A 16,224-nucleotide genomic window follows, 5' to 3' on the forward strand; every position below is an offset into this window, starting at 1 on the left:
ATCATTACGTGAAGATTTCACTTATAAAGAGAGGATATATAACAAAAGGAGAGCTAGTCAGAAACTATCAAGTTTCAAATGAAGCTCTGATCATTTTAACGAGTGGATCGTCGTCTCCGGAAGCCACTCATCGAAAACACTTTAATGCAGTGTAAGGGTACCACTACTCATAAGAGTATTAAATACCCTACTATATAATACTACTATACCACTATACTACCCCCCCCCCGATACTACCTATATATATAATATACCTATATATCACTACCTACTACTACAGCGCCTATAAAGAATTCCGACAATGAGCAGACGGAATCGCAACAAAGGAATAAAATAACTATTCCCCCTACTGAATGGTTACGATGATCTAATCCGATTTAAAAACTATTTTACAATAAATGAACCGGTTTATCGAATCAATCTAATTAATCATTCTAATTATCGCTATTAACAAAAATCCTATTCTTTAAAAAATCATCACAATAAAAACAGTTATATTTAATCATTTAGAAATATAGCATTTCTACCTATCTATGAAAGTTCAATTTCTACCGACGAAGTTATAATCAATTGTTAAAAAATTCTCAAATAACAAACAAAGATCAATTTGTTAAAAATACGCAATTCCTATTCAAGCTATTTTACCATTAAAATTAAATCTTTGAGTTTTAAATTATGAACATAAATTTAATTGGTACCTCAACATGTTGAATTAAAATTATTTTTTTAAGTTACAGTGAATCAGAAAATCAATTTTAAATTTAAAGTTAAATGAATATTAATTCTTGATGGGCTTTTAGTTTTTAAAACACATATTAAATTTTAATTCATCAAAAATCTAAAAGTAATACCAAAAAAAAAGAACGCGGTAAGATATTGCGCAAATAATTTCCTTAATAAATATAACATTTTAATTTATAAATATAATTTTATTTTAAATTTTGGATATATAATAATGTACACATTTATATTGATTTGAAATAAATTATAATAATTGTTATTTGCAGGTACACTCAACTAGTATCATACACTCACTACGTACTACGAGTCGAGCTACTGATACCTTCTACAAGTACTCACCATCTACTCGGTGCTATAGGGTTTTACAGCATTGGAATCTACTTTTCGATCCTATTAAATAGCCCTTGGATAAACACTATTCACTACCCCCACCCAAACCACCCACCTAACCACCCATCATCTCAACCTCAACCCATCCTCTCCATCCGAGGGCTAAAAACACCACAAGTATTACCCCCCATTATATTTCTACAAGTATTCTACGGCCCTATCTCTTATATACCTATAGCTTAATATATATATATACTACTTTTAAACCAAGTAGGGCTAGCTATACTCCTTAATGATGTAGTGGACCCTTAACTCTCCATCAGCTCGTTTTGCGAGATGGACGCCTTTTCGACATCGCATGATCCAACCTCCCATTAACATATGATCTGAGTATACTTGGAAACTTCAGAAAAAATAAATTCTCGTAATTTTTCGAATCATGAATAAATCCATCAAGCGGGCATGCAAAATGAACGCGGTCCAAAATCGCGACACGACATCCAAAATAAAAAATGGATGATCCGGATCCCTCCAATTTTTTTTTTAAAAGATCGCGGAAGTTATCTGAATCTTTATTTTAGGTACGTGAATAGACATTTTCATCCCAAAAACTCAACCTATTCCGATTCTTTTCCACCGTTAAACTAGCAAGTATCCCATACCGGCCGTTAAAAATTGTCAATTTTGTGAGCTTTTGATCATAAGGTAAATGATGTCGAAAAATTATGAAATTTAATTTCTAGAAATTTTAAATGCTCTAGATCATATTTAACGGAGTGGATCGTCGATTCGGAAGCCCCATCATCGAAAACAACTTATGAGTAGTAAGGGTCCACTACTCATAAGAGTATAGTAGCCCTACTATATATATATATATATATATATATATATATAAAAGCATATAAGAATTCCGACAATGACAGACGAAATCCAAAAAGGAATAAAATAATATTCCCTATGAATGGTTATGATTAATTTGTTAAAAATATCTCAAATAAAAATGAACGGTTATGATCAATCTATTAAATCTCTACTATGTATAAAAATCTATTCTTTAAAAAATATCTCAAATAAAAACAGTTATATTTAATCTATTAAAAAATAGCATTTCTACCTATCTATAAATTCAATTCTACGAACGATTATAATCAATTTGTTAAAAAATATCTCAAATAAAAACAAAGATCAATTTGTTAAAAAATAGCATTCCTATTCATCTATTTTACATTAAAATTAAATTTTGAGTTTAAATTATGAAATAAATTTAATTTGTATCAAATTTGAATTAACAATTAATTTTTTTATTACAGTGAATCAAAATTAAATTTTAAATTTTAAAGTAAATATGAATTAAATTTTGATGCTTTTAGTTTAAAACANNNNGAGAAGGAACTCCAAGCAAAGGAGGCAGAACTAAGCAAGAGGGAAAAGGTATTTTGCCATTGAAGTTCTGCCAGAGGCTAGTCCTGTGTGATTTTGAAACTTCGACAGTTCCAGCATTACTTCTTTTGCAGATTATAGTATATCATTATGGATTGTAATCAAGTCGGTAGATTGGATGACACATCATTCCCTATATATATATATATATATATATATATACTTTAGAACCGTTATACTATCAAAAATATAGAGGATTTGATATTTTCGAATTTTTGACACTTTGATTAAAAATTGTATGATTGGGATGATAGCCGTCCCCCCTAGGATTAAATAATACCTCTAAAATTGAGTGGTCCTTACAAGGTAATAATAGTATTAATCTAAAGATAAGAAATGATTAAAAAGGTTGATCTAAGAATCAAAAAATCGAAAGCACCGATCCTCTATACTTTCGATAATATAGTAGCTCTACTATATATATATATAGAGCTTTTCGAGCCTAATTCGAACGAGCTGAGTAATACTCAAGCTCGGCTCATTTAATTTCGAGTCGAGCTCGAGCGCGCCAAATATCGAGTCGAACGCGAGCCGGCTCGCTCATTTGCCTGCCCTAGAAAAACATGATATGTTTTTCCATTCCATATGTTTGATCATCCTCTTCATCTACCAAATACAAAGGAGATATGCCGGATAAAATATTCATGCATTCAAATAGAACCGCCTGCAAGCATAAGGTACCATTATACTTAGTACCTGGATGCAATAACGTTAGCTCCACTTCTAAAACCACTTGCAGCATGAAAAAAAACGTAGTAGCTGAAGGGCTAGTCATGCAAACAACCACTCATCGGGAGCCAAAGAGAACTTAGAAGCCCCAGAAGACAGCTGGACTTGCAGCACATGCTACCTAGTAAAGTATACTACACCATCCCAACGATAAGCATTGTAATTAAGGATTCATGAATGGAATAGATAAAAAAGTATAAATCTTACATTTTTAAACTTCACTCCATTTTGATTCTGAACTATTCAACCTTCCGAAATTATATATAATTCTACCTTCCAATACATTAATTTTGTTCGACCTACGTGATTAGATGACTCTCCAGCCGCAAAATTTAAGCTAATTGTTTACTTCAATAAATTTATAGTTGCATGAATCGCACAAACCATGCTATCCAAATCCAAACACGAACAGCGCATTGTAGAGTTAAAAGAGCTGCTAACAGGATATCATTGAATACATTTAAAAGATAAAATAGCAAAATCAAAATTTTTAGGGAGGTAATTTCTATACAGTTTTACCAATGGTAGGAATACAACACCAAAACCTTCCCCACTTCTCTCCTCTCTCCCATCAATCCATGTGACTAACCCAAATTCAGCAACGATATCATCATCCCCCGACTCTCTAGTATCATCAGCTCGGATTCATCATCCCCTGACTCTCTAGTATCATTAGCTGGGATTCATCCTCGGCTGAGGAAAGGGTCAGGGAACATTACACAGTAATAAATAAATAAATAAATAAATAAACAAAGCACTGGTAAGATCTCTCTCCAAACAATGTACTGCAAAAGCACGTGTATAACAATTGCAAGAATAAAATTTCTGTTACTCGCAAAAGCTTGCAAATTAATCTCTCTCTGAAACTCAATAAAACAGGAAAAGGAAAGAAGAAAATTGCACAAGTCAAAAGTAATCAATCACGAGAATCTATAAGCAAAAGATTTATATATAGCCGTTTCTCCCTGTCACGGTGTCCTGAGCAAAAGGCAAAAGCTTCGAGAAGGAAGAAATGCAAGACGACTAGCTACATAAATAGAGACTATAATTAAACAAGCAAAAAGGACGATAAATTTAGGAACGGGATTTCCGAAAAAGGCGCTGAAGGTATGCACGTGCCAGCTTCTCCCTGTCCAGCCTCTCCTCCAGTTCCAGCAAACCATCCACCGTCCTCTTCCTGAGCTCCTGCTCTGCTACCACGGCGTCCTTCATCGTGCGAAGGGAATCATGTGACTCACGCAGCTTCTTCCGATGTTCCTCGACCGCGTCCTCGAGGCGCTTGGTCCGTGCCTCCATCTCCTCCAGGCGCTTCACAAGACCATCCACGTCCTTCGGGCTCGTCGAGGCAGCGGCAGGGGCGCCGCCCTTCTCCATCGCTCGCTGCGGCTGCGGAGGGAAGCAGTGCTAGGGTTAGGGTTAGGCTTAGAAGAGATGGTAAGCCGACACGATTTAGGGCTGGTGAGAGGGGAATTTGGGCAGTATATATATAGACTTTCCGGGCGTGGCGGATCGGGTGGTCCCGCTCCGAGAGAGAGAACCCGACCCGCTAAATGCCGCCCAGAGCGGAGGCCCACTTTCTCGCCCAAGACGGAACCCAACCTCTTATTTATAACCGTTTTCTCTCGAGTTTTTTTTGCAAATAGCCCCTTCACAAAATTTTACTTTAAAATTGGCTCTGTCAAAAATTTATTTCCAAAAATGATTCCGTTCCTGCCACGCAAACGCCACGTCAGCACCACACGGGCAGGGCAGGAGTTTAAGCTGAACACGGTGAATGGTTCACCGTGTCCAATACAAATATCATATTGGACACGGTGAACCATTCACCATATTCAATACTGATACAGTTTTAGCCAAAAAATGACCAAGTTCTAGATAGTTGTATTGGACACGGTGAATCATTCACCGTGTCCACTAAAACTAACTCGGCTTAGCCAACTTTTGGCTAAGTGAGAATATTTGTATTGGACACGGTGAACCATTCACCGTGTTCAACTTAAACTCCTGCCCCGCCCGCGTGGCGCTTGCGTGGCAGGGACAGGGCCATTTTTACAAATAAATTTTTGACTGGGCCAATTTTAAAATAAAATTTTATCAGGGAGCTATTTGCAAAAAAAGCTCGTTTTCTCTCAGTTTAGTCCTTTTGTTCTTGCAATTTACAAAACAGCACATTATGAAGAAGTGCAGTGTAAGGACTGAGATTTTGACAGTCCAACTAAACTTTCTGTTGACGATGTTTATGTGTATAATTTAATTACATAAACACTCGTCAAATTTCAGGAGAAAATGAGCTAGAATGGAGAAATTACGCGATCAGAACCGATGACTTAAAGTGAATAGTAACTCCGGTTTTTCGGAGAAGCTACGGAGTAGAGTTGGCTTCTGGCGTGTATCGGACTCCTTTCATAGCAATCCAATAGCTCGTTTCGATCGGTTCAGTTGTTCTGGAACCTTTGGCGCTGACGGATTTTGGGTTTGATGCACGGATTTCGAGAAAATCGAAAAATACATGTTTTATATGTATTTGTGTGTCACTTGTCTGTTGGAGAGAGTGAACGGGTTTCGTCGCGAATTCGTGACCGATCGTGGCAAAACGAAGTGGTAGGTTTATTGTCTCCGTTGTGCTGATCGCACCGGTGTGATCCGTTCGCAAATCCGACGGACGGATCGCTAGATGTCACACGTTGATCGAGGAGGGGTTTTTAGTGGCAAAACGGTATTTTTGCGAAAACCTCGATATTTTATGTACCGAATCGTGCGAGATCAGACGTGGAGGTGCGTACACGCGATTTACTCGCGCTGTGATGGACTAGGTTGCAAATAACCAGTTCTGGAGGACTTTGGTGCAAAGTGGCATATGGTATATAATATGTCTCTAGGGTTTCTATGCAGGAAACCCTAGATCCGGCCGACCTAGTCCCCCAGCTATGCCCTAGGTAGCATCAGCAGGTCTCAGCCCTAGCCATGCGCATGCCCCGGCCGCCGGCAGCTGCTCCGGCCGCCGGAAAACCACCCTCTCCACCTTCATCTCCACTATTCTTCATCCTTCCTGGCCGTGGATTACCCAGAGGTCATCCACTCGCGTCGTGACCCCTCCCTTGGTCGTGGCCCAACCTCTGGCAGCTTCCCCGTCGGACCCCGCCGCCGCCGCGCGCCGCTATCGCTGCCCTGGCAGGCTGCGGCCAGATCTGGCTAAACCTGATCGTGGAGCTTCAGCTCCGTCCTAGTGCTGTCGCTGCCACCATGGGACGTCCAAGCCGCCCTCCCCGGAGCCCCGGCAACCTCCGCCGGAGGCCCATACCGTCCGCGCGCCGTCGGCGCCGACCATGCTCTCGGCAGCCAACCCGGTCCTACCTTGGCCGATCTCAGCCCAACTCGAGGCTCGCGAGCTGCCGCCAGCTGGATTGGGCCGCGCCGCCCCCTCCGACCTCCGACGATGCCTCGCCGTCCCCCGGAGCTCCCCCATCCGTCGCCGTGGCCGCCGCTGCCATCCAAGCCCGAGCTAGGCTCGTGTGGGCATGGGATGCTCCAGCATCTCCGCCACCGCCCTCTGCCGCCGGAAGGCGTGAGCGCCGGGCCTCCCTGGCCGGCCGCACTCACCCGCCACCGCCGCCCCGCCGCCGGAGCTCCTTGTTGGCCGGACCGAGCCCAAGCTCTCCTCGGGTTGTGCGGCTAGGGTATCAATGCCCGCCGCCTCCGCAGCCTCTCGTGGCCGACGGACGCGCGCCCTGGCCTCCCTACACTGGCAGCACCCTCCTCTGGCCGGCTATCCGGCCGTCCGGCCGCCGCCGGCCGCCCCGTGCCTCACCTTGCTCCGGTGAGTTATTTATTAGCTTTCTGCACCTTGTCTTGGGGTTCCGATCACTGTTTTGGTGAACTGAAGCCACTTCGGGTCTTCTGGAGGTGAGCACGATGATCCTTGTTCAGTGCCGATTATCGTGGCCACCTCCGTTTGGGTCTAAGATGCCCCGATTTGCGTGTTAGACACGATTTAGGTGCTGTGCGCGCTGTTCCGTTGAAGTTCGCGTCGCTCGTGCGCGTGCCACAGTGGCCGGCAGTGCTCCGAAAGGTGAGAACAGCCTCCAGTATGCCGAGACCTGTCAGTGGGTGTCTCATCTTGGCTGATTGACTTCTGGTTTGGGTTGGCGGACCATAAAAGCGTCGAAATCGCATGAAATAATGCGATTTTGGGAAAACGGAAGGGACTTTTATGCAATTTTGTTCTTCGTGGCTACTGTGGGCAGCGCGTTGGTGTGTGTGGTGACGTTTGGACTGGTTGTCCATGATCCATTGGTTTTTGCGGAAATCAGAGAGTCGATTTCAATGCGTTTTTCGGCAAAATTCGCCGAAAGAACGCGGTTTCAGGTCGGATTTCTTCCGACGTGGTTTGGTTTTCCTGTGAGTTGTTGCGAAGCCTTGTTGATTAGTCACCATCATCATTTTGTGAGTTCGGTGATGATAGGTGAGCGACGGTGGGTTCCGACGTCGAAATCGACACTCTCGGGAACCCAGATCGGAACGATTAGCCGACGATAATCGTTTCGATGAGAGGCCTTGTGTTTGCTGCCAAGTTCCATGGATATTAGTGTTTCTTAGCTGTGGATTATATATTAACTCAGTGGACCCTCCGTAGGTCCGGTTGACATTCTTTTGCAGCCAGGAGACAGACGCGACATCCTTACAGGTGGGTACTTCGATCCGACGTCGGTACAGTAGTGCACGCTCGGTGATGGTTTCTTACCCTTACTTCCTTATTATTATCCATGCTTATACTATATGTTGAGCCTAGCACCCACGTTGTTTGGTTATACTCTACTTAGATGTTTTCATCCTTATTATCATGTGTAGGAGTATAGTAGTTTATCTGTTTGTGATACCCTGTTTTCTTATTGCTCTACTTGCCTGTTCTACATATCCTGTATCATGTCTAGAGTAGAGCGGTTTCGTGACTATCTGGGAGATGGTGACTTGGTCGGTCAGTGCATTGTATCTGTTTCTGTGACTTGATTGGTCGGTTGTTATATCTCGTGTCGGTTCCTTGACTTCTGTCGTCAATGACCGTTGAGGTCGGTGTACCCTGAGGGGTTTGATTGTCGGCTAGTGGCTGACTGTAGTTCCAGATTTTAGTGATACATGATGTGACATTGTATGACCTATTGGTCAGTTCTTGAGTATACAGTTAGTTGACCTTGAGTAGCCAGTACTTGCGTATGTTTGAGAGGATGTTGAGTGGTTCCATCCTAGTTGACCTGAGCGATCGGTACTTGTGTTTCTTACAGTTCAATGACCTATTGGTCGGTGTGCCCTGAGGGGCAGGATTGTCGGCTGATTGCCGACGGCTTACTATTGAGCATTCAGCATTGATCGCCACTGCTTGTATGCATTTCACGAACACCAGCGGTTTGGCCACCGCAAGAGGATGTTCTTTTCCGAAAAAGTAGTTGGGAGTGCCAACCCGTGAGCCCGAGTGCTTTATGCGAGGGTTATATGCTTTCTGACCCGAGTGCTTTATGCGAGGGTCAGATACCTTTCGGATCCGGGTGCTTTATGCGAGGATCACGTATAGGTTGAGCAGTTGTGGCACAGGCCTGAGGTCTACGGACCATTAGGGCAGTTTTCAAATTGGGTATATTTGGACTTATCGTCTGGTTGACGCATATAGCTATAGTAGCGGTTGTTGCTTGTATACATTTAGTTCTTTCGTTACATTATCTTGCTACTATAGTTTTGTTATATGTATACATTCAGTTGTTCATTACAGTAGCAGTAGTTGTACTTTCATTTATATATATATCTCTGTCGTTTATTATTATTGCTACTGTATTCCCACTGATCCGTACTGTTGTTTAGCTCTTCCTGATCTGGTGAGTACTCCTCGCCTTCTTCGGCTTGCGGTACCCACTGGGAGGGGAGACATGTTTACATGTTCTCACCTTTTCCACCATTTTTCAGGTATTGTGGGCGGTGAGGGTTGAGACGAGACGTGAGACACGTTCGTAGCGGTTGATAGAGCTTCCGACCCGGTTTGTTGGTTTAGTTCCTACCCTATTTACTTTTGTTAGTAATAGCTTTGATATTTCAATGGTTCAATTGGTTTAAGTTATTCGAATTCATGTGGTTTTGAATGAAATAAAGAACTTATGGATTTTGTGTAATGAAAATAGTTTTCTACCCCTCGTGGTAGCGCATTTTAAAAGAAAAGAGTTTCCGTGTGGGAAACAGCTTTTAAAAAGGTTTTTCGTGGTTTTCGGTACTTAGTATTTCAAAATGAGTTTTCGGATTGAAAACGTTTTAACTAATAGTTGTGATTTTATGTTTAAACAATGAATGATAAATATCTGGTGAATTGTGAACGAATGTTGAGATTTGTCTATTCATTTATTGTGGTTGTATCCTAGTTATACTCTGTTGGACATCTTGTACTTGCGCGACGCCGTGCAAATACAGGGGAGACTCTGTCCGCGTGAACAGTGGATTCCCTGTATTTGTGGCGAATCTGGCATACCTTGGGGTCAGGTTTTCAAAAAAAAAATTCCGCTGTGTTTTCACCTATAAAGGGACCCTAGGGCGTGACATGCAGCGTACGAAATGGTGTTAATTAATTATAGAAAAGATTACCAAACAAGTGAATTAGCTAAAGGAAAAATTCTAGAATGCAACGAGTATATTGGTGATGCGGCGTAATAAATCAATCAAAAAATTCTCTTTAGAGATATATGTTCCATCATGACTATAAAAAAGTATTTTTATTGTACTTTTGTTAGAAAAGAAAAAAGGCGATTGTCTTGTTATTGATGACGTGGTGCAAGTGTGATAGTGTAGAATACCTCTCGCTCAAGACTTGTTTGTTTTACTGATACTGAACTTGTTTGTTTTACTGATACTGAACTTTAGGTTGAACTGAATTTTATATGAAAAATATTTCTCCCCCTATGTTTGTTTCCATAGTTGTGAAAATAAATTTTTTTCAGCTTTTACTGATTGTTTGTTTGGTATGAAATAAAAAAATATAAAACTATAATTTATGTACAATAATAAATAACCTAATATGTAATAAGTTATAATATAATAAATAAAAATAATATAATATAATGATATTTCTATATAATTAAAGATTTTAATCTAAAACAACTAAATTATTCTTTTAACAGTAACACATTAATTTTATTAAATTAATACAACAATAAAATTGTAAAATATAAAGATATTAAAATCAATTTCTACCATATTTTAAATAAATGTACAAACTAAATTAAAAAAAAAAATACTAGAACTTAACTAATCAATTTTTATCATATTTTAAATATGCAAATTAAGTAAAAAAAATAATTAGCACCATAATTAAATATATTTAAATATAATAGCATTACTCATGTTTTTTTTTTCCTTCACCTCCTTTTACTGTAATTTCTTTTCTGAGAGATAGGTAGCACGCTACCCGCTTCGTTTATTTCATTTAGAAATAAACTTGGAAATGTGAATCAACTAGGATTTGAACTTGGAACCTCGGGTACCAACCACCAAGCCATTTACCGTAATTGATTTCGGTCCAGGGAAGGCCGAAATCAATTATTTATTTCAAATAACTCAAGTTTCGAGCGTATCTTTATTACTGCGAACCAAATAGTAAAACTAATTATTTACAGCAAAAAAAAAGACTTATGTTTGATTCGCCGAAAGTGAAGTTTTGAAAGTAATACTTTTAGAAAGTCACGTCTTATCAATTGATTGGTTTACGAAAGTAAATATGAAAGTCAATTTACGAAAGTGGGCTGACAAAGTGAGTTACAATTAAATCTCACTTTTTCGACTTGGGCTCAAATAATTTGGAAATCACTGCAAGTAGAAATCTTAGCTAATAGGTTATATTTGATCTCAACTTTAATATTTAAATTTATTTTTAAAGTTCAATTTCACTTTAAATTTGAATTAAAATTATGATCACATTTTGAATTTTATTTGTAAATTAAAATTCAACATAAAATTTTAAATTCAAATTTGTGACTTTATATTTAAATTTAAATTTTAAAATTTTATTCATTTAAATTTGAATTCTAAAATTTTAATTTTAATTTTAAAATTTTAATTTTAAAATTTAAATTTTGATCAAATTATTTTAGTTAAGAACTTCAATTTGAAAATTGAATTCAAACTGTTCCAACTATAAATTTAAATTATTGACTGAAATTTGAATTTAAAATTTAAATTTTCAAGTTCAATTAAGATTTAAATTTGTTATTTACATTTAATTTCAATAGTAAGTTTCAGTTTGAATTTGAATTCAAATTATGAATTTGAATGTTCGATTCAATTAATTGTGATTTAAACTCAAATTTTAATTTTCATTAAATATTAGTTTAAATTTTTGAATTCATATTTGAATTCCGAATTTAAGATCGAGGAGTAAATTAATATATGATTCAAATTATAAATTAAAATTATGAATTCAAATTTGAATAAATATTCTAATTTTTGTGTTGAACTTTTATTTTAAAATTTAATTTCGATTATAAGTTATAACTTAAATTTTAAATTCAAATTGTAAATTAAAATCATGTCTTAGATTTTAATTATAAATTCAACTCTGATTAGGCTTGGAATGCATTTAGTAATCAGTTGGCCCAAAATATATTCAATCAGTGGAGAAGTGGAAGAAAAAACTGGAATTCATGTAAGAAAATTTATATTCACATGTGGCTAATGTATAGTGCATTCGTTTTCTTTTGCATACTTCATGATGAAAAGTTTTGTTGAACTTTATATGACGCACTTTTATTATGTTCTGTAATTTGAACTTATTATTCTTCATATCAAAATTATAATTAAGATGTAGCTTGATTTAACAATTATGTGTGAGAGATATGTTTGAGATAACTTGGTGAAGGTATGTTGCATGTATTTTCTTATTTTATTCTAAATTTATTATGGCATATTTTACTGTTGGTTGTTTAACTTATGTTACTTTGTAAACACAATCAAAATTAAAGTCATCAACATGCAGTTGATCTAAGAGGAAAATTGCTTTTGTTAGAACAAGTAGGCAAAAAAAATATATCCAAAAGAAAATTAATGTAGGAAAAGATGGTTTGGTCAGAACATGAGCTTATATTAATATCGAAGGTAAAGTACAAAAATACCTTTCAAAGAAGAAATCAGAGGCTAGCACAACTGTACCTACTAGTCAAATGCCCCTCCAGTAGGAAAAATTTTAGAATACAACGGATATATTAGTGACGTAGCGTAACAAACCAATCAAAATAATTCTTTTAAAAATATGTCCCATCATAATTATAAAAAAATATTTTTATTGTACTTTTTGTTTGAAAAGTAGGAATGTGATTGGCTTATTATTAATGACGTGGTGCAAGTGTGATAGTGTAGAATTCCTTCTCCAGTAGAGACTACTATAGTTACACCGACAGTCATCACAAATACATCGGTTGCTGCCCAGGGGATATCAGAGTCAGAGCAGGATCGAATACGAGCACTCTCCGGCCTCGACATGGCCGCCCTCGACACCACCGCCGCCTCCTCAAATAAGAAGATAGGACGGAGAGTGATGCCGGTCGAAGATGCTCTGCAACATCCTTGTGATGATGATTACGGTTATAATGATGATGAATATTGCTTCTATAGTACTACTACGGTATCTGCCTCGAATTCTGCATTTAACAATTATGATCAGATGATGGCCTCAAAAAGGAAAAGTTCTGGCACTCCGAGTGCAACATCTCAGTGTTTTAGGAGGATGTTGAGCACCATTTTGGAGGATGCAGAGTGAAAAATAAAAAATAAAAAAGAGAATTTTGCGTAATTTAGCTCGGATTGTATTTGATTTTTTTTTTTATTTCATTGTTCCATTTAGATTATTTCTTATTCCAAATTTCTTGAATGTATATAAAAAGCAGCAAATTTTTGTTTATTTATGGCAATTAACTGAGAGCAGCATAAGTTTTTAAATTAGTGCCTGCGAATCAATTCCCTAACTTACATTCAATTCTAATCTCCTTCCTAACTTATATATATACAAGTGTAAGATCAAACGACTCGGAACTTAAATGAATCAGCAGAGTGCATGCGTGACCAAAAAGTGTGTGCTTGATATTATCGTTTGTCCCGCACCAGAAAGAGAACTACTGCACATTGAAAGGCATCTAGGAATTAAAAAGAAGGACAGCTCAAAATGTAGACTTCATACCTTTCTCGGCCTTTTGGCTAAGATCAAGTGTAGTATCTATTCTCATCAGTTTAATATCTGATAGGCGTAAATTCATTTTTCTGTGGGGGAGGGGCCCGCCCCACAGCAGCTTGCTGCTGGGGCCCTCGCGCGTCACCCAAGCGTTGCACTACCGCACGGGCCTGGCGTTGCACCGCTACCAATACGAACTTACGAAGTCTCCAAAATTGTTTAGAAAAACCTAGTTAGATCTACTAAACCCGTGCATGTTTGGGAAATTCTGAGAATAGGTTTCTCTGACAAGATTTCTAGCATAAGCAGCAGCAGCAGCAGCAGCAGCAGCAGCTGCAGGAGAAACCAAGTTTTCGATCATCAGATGAACATAGCAAGTTTCATAGCGAGCAGAATCCAGACTGCATGCACTACACGGACAGGTCAAGCACATCTAATTTTATCCATAAGAGAAACTAACGGTCGGAAATGTTTGATCACTCCAGGAAAAGAGGATTTATTATTTAGTCGACTGACAGCATTGCTAGTTTTCTTTTTCAGTCAGCAAATTCATCATGAGGCTCTCAATCATCTTCGTATCTCGAAACTGCAATTCTCTTTTGTTGGGAGTAGTAGGTAGATTCGTAGAAGATTTCTCTACATTAAGAGCATAGAGAAAATTTCATACGCACCCGACACACAGCTAGGAAAGCGCTCATTTTCGCGACGATTTCATTGACTCGCGATCTTGAAGAGGAACGAACACCTACACTAGTTTCTATTATCCTGCCAAAAGAGGATTTAGTTCCACAAAGGAGGACTTTGTTAGAATGGTTCTTTCCTTGTTCTGCTACAGCACCGGAGAACTAAGTTAAACTTTCGAAGCGTCCATCCGAACGTCTTACCATCACGCTGCTCTCGTGCATTCAGATCCCTGAAATTGCGTGTGGATCTAAAACCAAGGTGAATAATCTTAGCTTCTAGAACAGGTGAGAAGTAGATATTGCATTTGAGAAACTGGGAACCAAGGAAACAAATCGTGACCAAAATCTACGACTAATGACAAAATATATCCCGACACTCGCTCGACGGAAACGTAGAAGAAGAACAAGATAAAGTCCAAGTAAGCATAACCTAGTGGGAGAACGAAGGCAACAGCAATACGAAATTTGACGAAGCATCTCTTCAGGGCATGTGCAAATTCTGAATGAAAAAAAAAAAAAAAAAAGACGAAGAAAGAATCATAGAAAGCAGGAAGAGAGACGAACTACCAAATACAAATGGTTCTTCTCTTCAATTCCCATCAACTGGTAAAATAGAATAGGTCTATGCTGCTCATTCTTTTCCTTTGAATTGTATTTCATATCCAAGTAATCTAGCAGTATAAGAAGTTTGCACCGATCTAGTATAGACTGTTTTGGACATCTTAAACTACACCCCTAAATCCTAGATCTAGCTAGAACGACTTTATTTACGCAAAAGCAAAAGCTAGTCGTAAGAGGACTGAAGAGAGCTCTCACTCACGGCGTCCGCGCTGCAGAATCCACGCCAGCCCGCAGTAGGCCGCAACGCCGATCGCTGTGCTGGCGAGAACCGTCCCCATCGTCGCGTTCGGGATCTCGACGCCGAGTGCGACTGTCGGCTTTCCATCCTCCGTGATGCCGACCTTCGACCTGACCTCCACCTCATTCTCGGGCTCCTCCGAAAAGCGTTGCAGCTCCTCCTCCAGAGCGCGTTTCAGCTCCTCTGAAGAGAAGGTCCGCTCCGCCATCGTCGACTCGGGTAGGAGGAGGCCGGCGCGAGTAGGGAGGTGAGAGTGGCGTGCGACTGGCAATTAAGGAACCCTAGAGCGATTCGGGGAGTGGGGGAGTGGGGGAGTGGGGAGTGTGCGCCGAGTAGAGATGTAAACGGGTCGGATTTGCGGCGGATTTTTGAAAATCCGAACCCGAACCCGACAGATTTTAAAAATCTATAACCAAATCCGAATCCGACTAAAAATTCGAAACCCGAACCCGAACCCGAACCCGAAACAATTATTTTCTTTTTCAATATTTCAAAATATATTATATTAAATCTAAATTTTTAAAATACAAATTCAAATATAACATCAAATATTTATATATATATTATATATAATACAAAATAAATTCGGGTTCGGGTCGGATTCGGGTTCGGGTTGGGTACAATCAAAATCCATATCCAAATTCATATCCGTCGGATTTCTATTTTTGATATCCATATCCGAATCCATATTCATATCCATCGGATATATCCGTTTCATTCGGGTTCGGGTTCGGATAAAATTTCGGGTATCCATACCCATTGACATCCCTAGCGCGGAGGAGGAAAAATTCTAGAATGCAACGGGTATCTTGGTGACGCGGCGTAACAAGCCAATCAAAAAAAAAATTTTAAAGATATATATCCCTTCATGATTGTAAAAAAGTATTTTTATTGTACTTTTGTATGAAAAGAAGAAAGATGATTGGCTTGTTATTGATGACGTGGTGTAAGTGTGATAGTGTAGAATTTCTCACGGCGGAGACTGAGAGGAAAGAGCCGAGAGGAACCCTAGTAGAGAAAAAATTCTAAAAAGCAACGGCTATACTGGCGACGTGGCATGACAAACCAATCAAAAAAATTTTTTTAGAGATATATGTCCCATTATGATTGTAAAACAATATTTTTATTATAGTTTTGTAAAAAAAAAAAAAAAAATGATTGGCTTGTTACTGATGACATGGTGCAAGTATGATAGTATAGAATTCCTTCTAATAGAGAGGGACAGTCACGCATGACACACCTAAGTAAACAAA

General features: G+C 38.9%; 1 protein-coding gene across 7 annotated transcripts; it reads right to left on the bottom strand.

The window, feature by feature from the left end:
- On the bottom strand, positions 3,688–15,283 carry LOC109718592. Of its 7 annotated transcripts, none has more exons than XR_002218477.1 (4): positions 14,933–15,283; positions 14,543–14,611; positions 14,101–14,360; positions 4,041–4,626 (listed from the first exon to the last, which is right to left on the bottom strand). XR_002218477.1 is itself a non-coding variant. In XM_020244894.1 (3 exons), the coding sequence occupies exons 1-3, from the start codon at positions 15,177–15,179 to the stop codon at positions 4,475–4,477; spliced, it is 468 nt and encodes a 155-aa protein (XP_020100483.1). In that variant the 5' UTR covers positions 15,180–15,283; the 3' UTR covers positions 4,041–4,474. The 7 variants fall into 7 exon arrangements, 4 of the variants coding, with proteins under 4 accessions (XP_020100485.1, XP_020100483.1, XP_020100484.1 ...); XR_002218478.1 differs by lacking the exon at positions 4,041–4,626 and adding an exon at positions 12,529–12,902 and having other exon boundaries at positions 14,101–14,342; XR_002218476.1 differs by lacking the exon at positions 4,041–4,626 and adding an exon at positions 12,529–12,902.

The sequence above is a fragment of the Ananas comosus genome, linkage group 12, assembly GCF_001540865.1.
Source record: "Ananas comosus cultivar F153 linkage group 12, ASM154086v1, whole genome shotgun sequence".
NCBI lineage: Eukaryota > Viridiplantae > Streptophyta > Magnoliopsida > Poales > Bromeliaceae > Ananas > Ananas comosus.

Bases quoted from the DNA above. Each gene is read 5' to 3' on its own strand.
- LOC109718592 (XM_020244894.1), bottom strand. From the start codon at position 15,179: ATGGCGGAGCGGACCTTCTCTTCAGAGGAGCTGAAACGCGCTCTGGAG. The intron at 14,612-14,932 runs GTGAGTGAGAGC...TTTTTCATTCAG, and splicing joins GATTCTGCAGCGCGGACGCC to AATTTGCACATGCCCTGAAG. The intron at 4,627-14,542 runs GTTATGCTTACT...TTCCCTCCGCAG, and splicing joins TGCCTTCGTTCTCCCACTAG to CCGCAGCGAGCGATGGAGAA.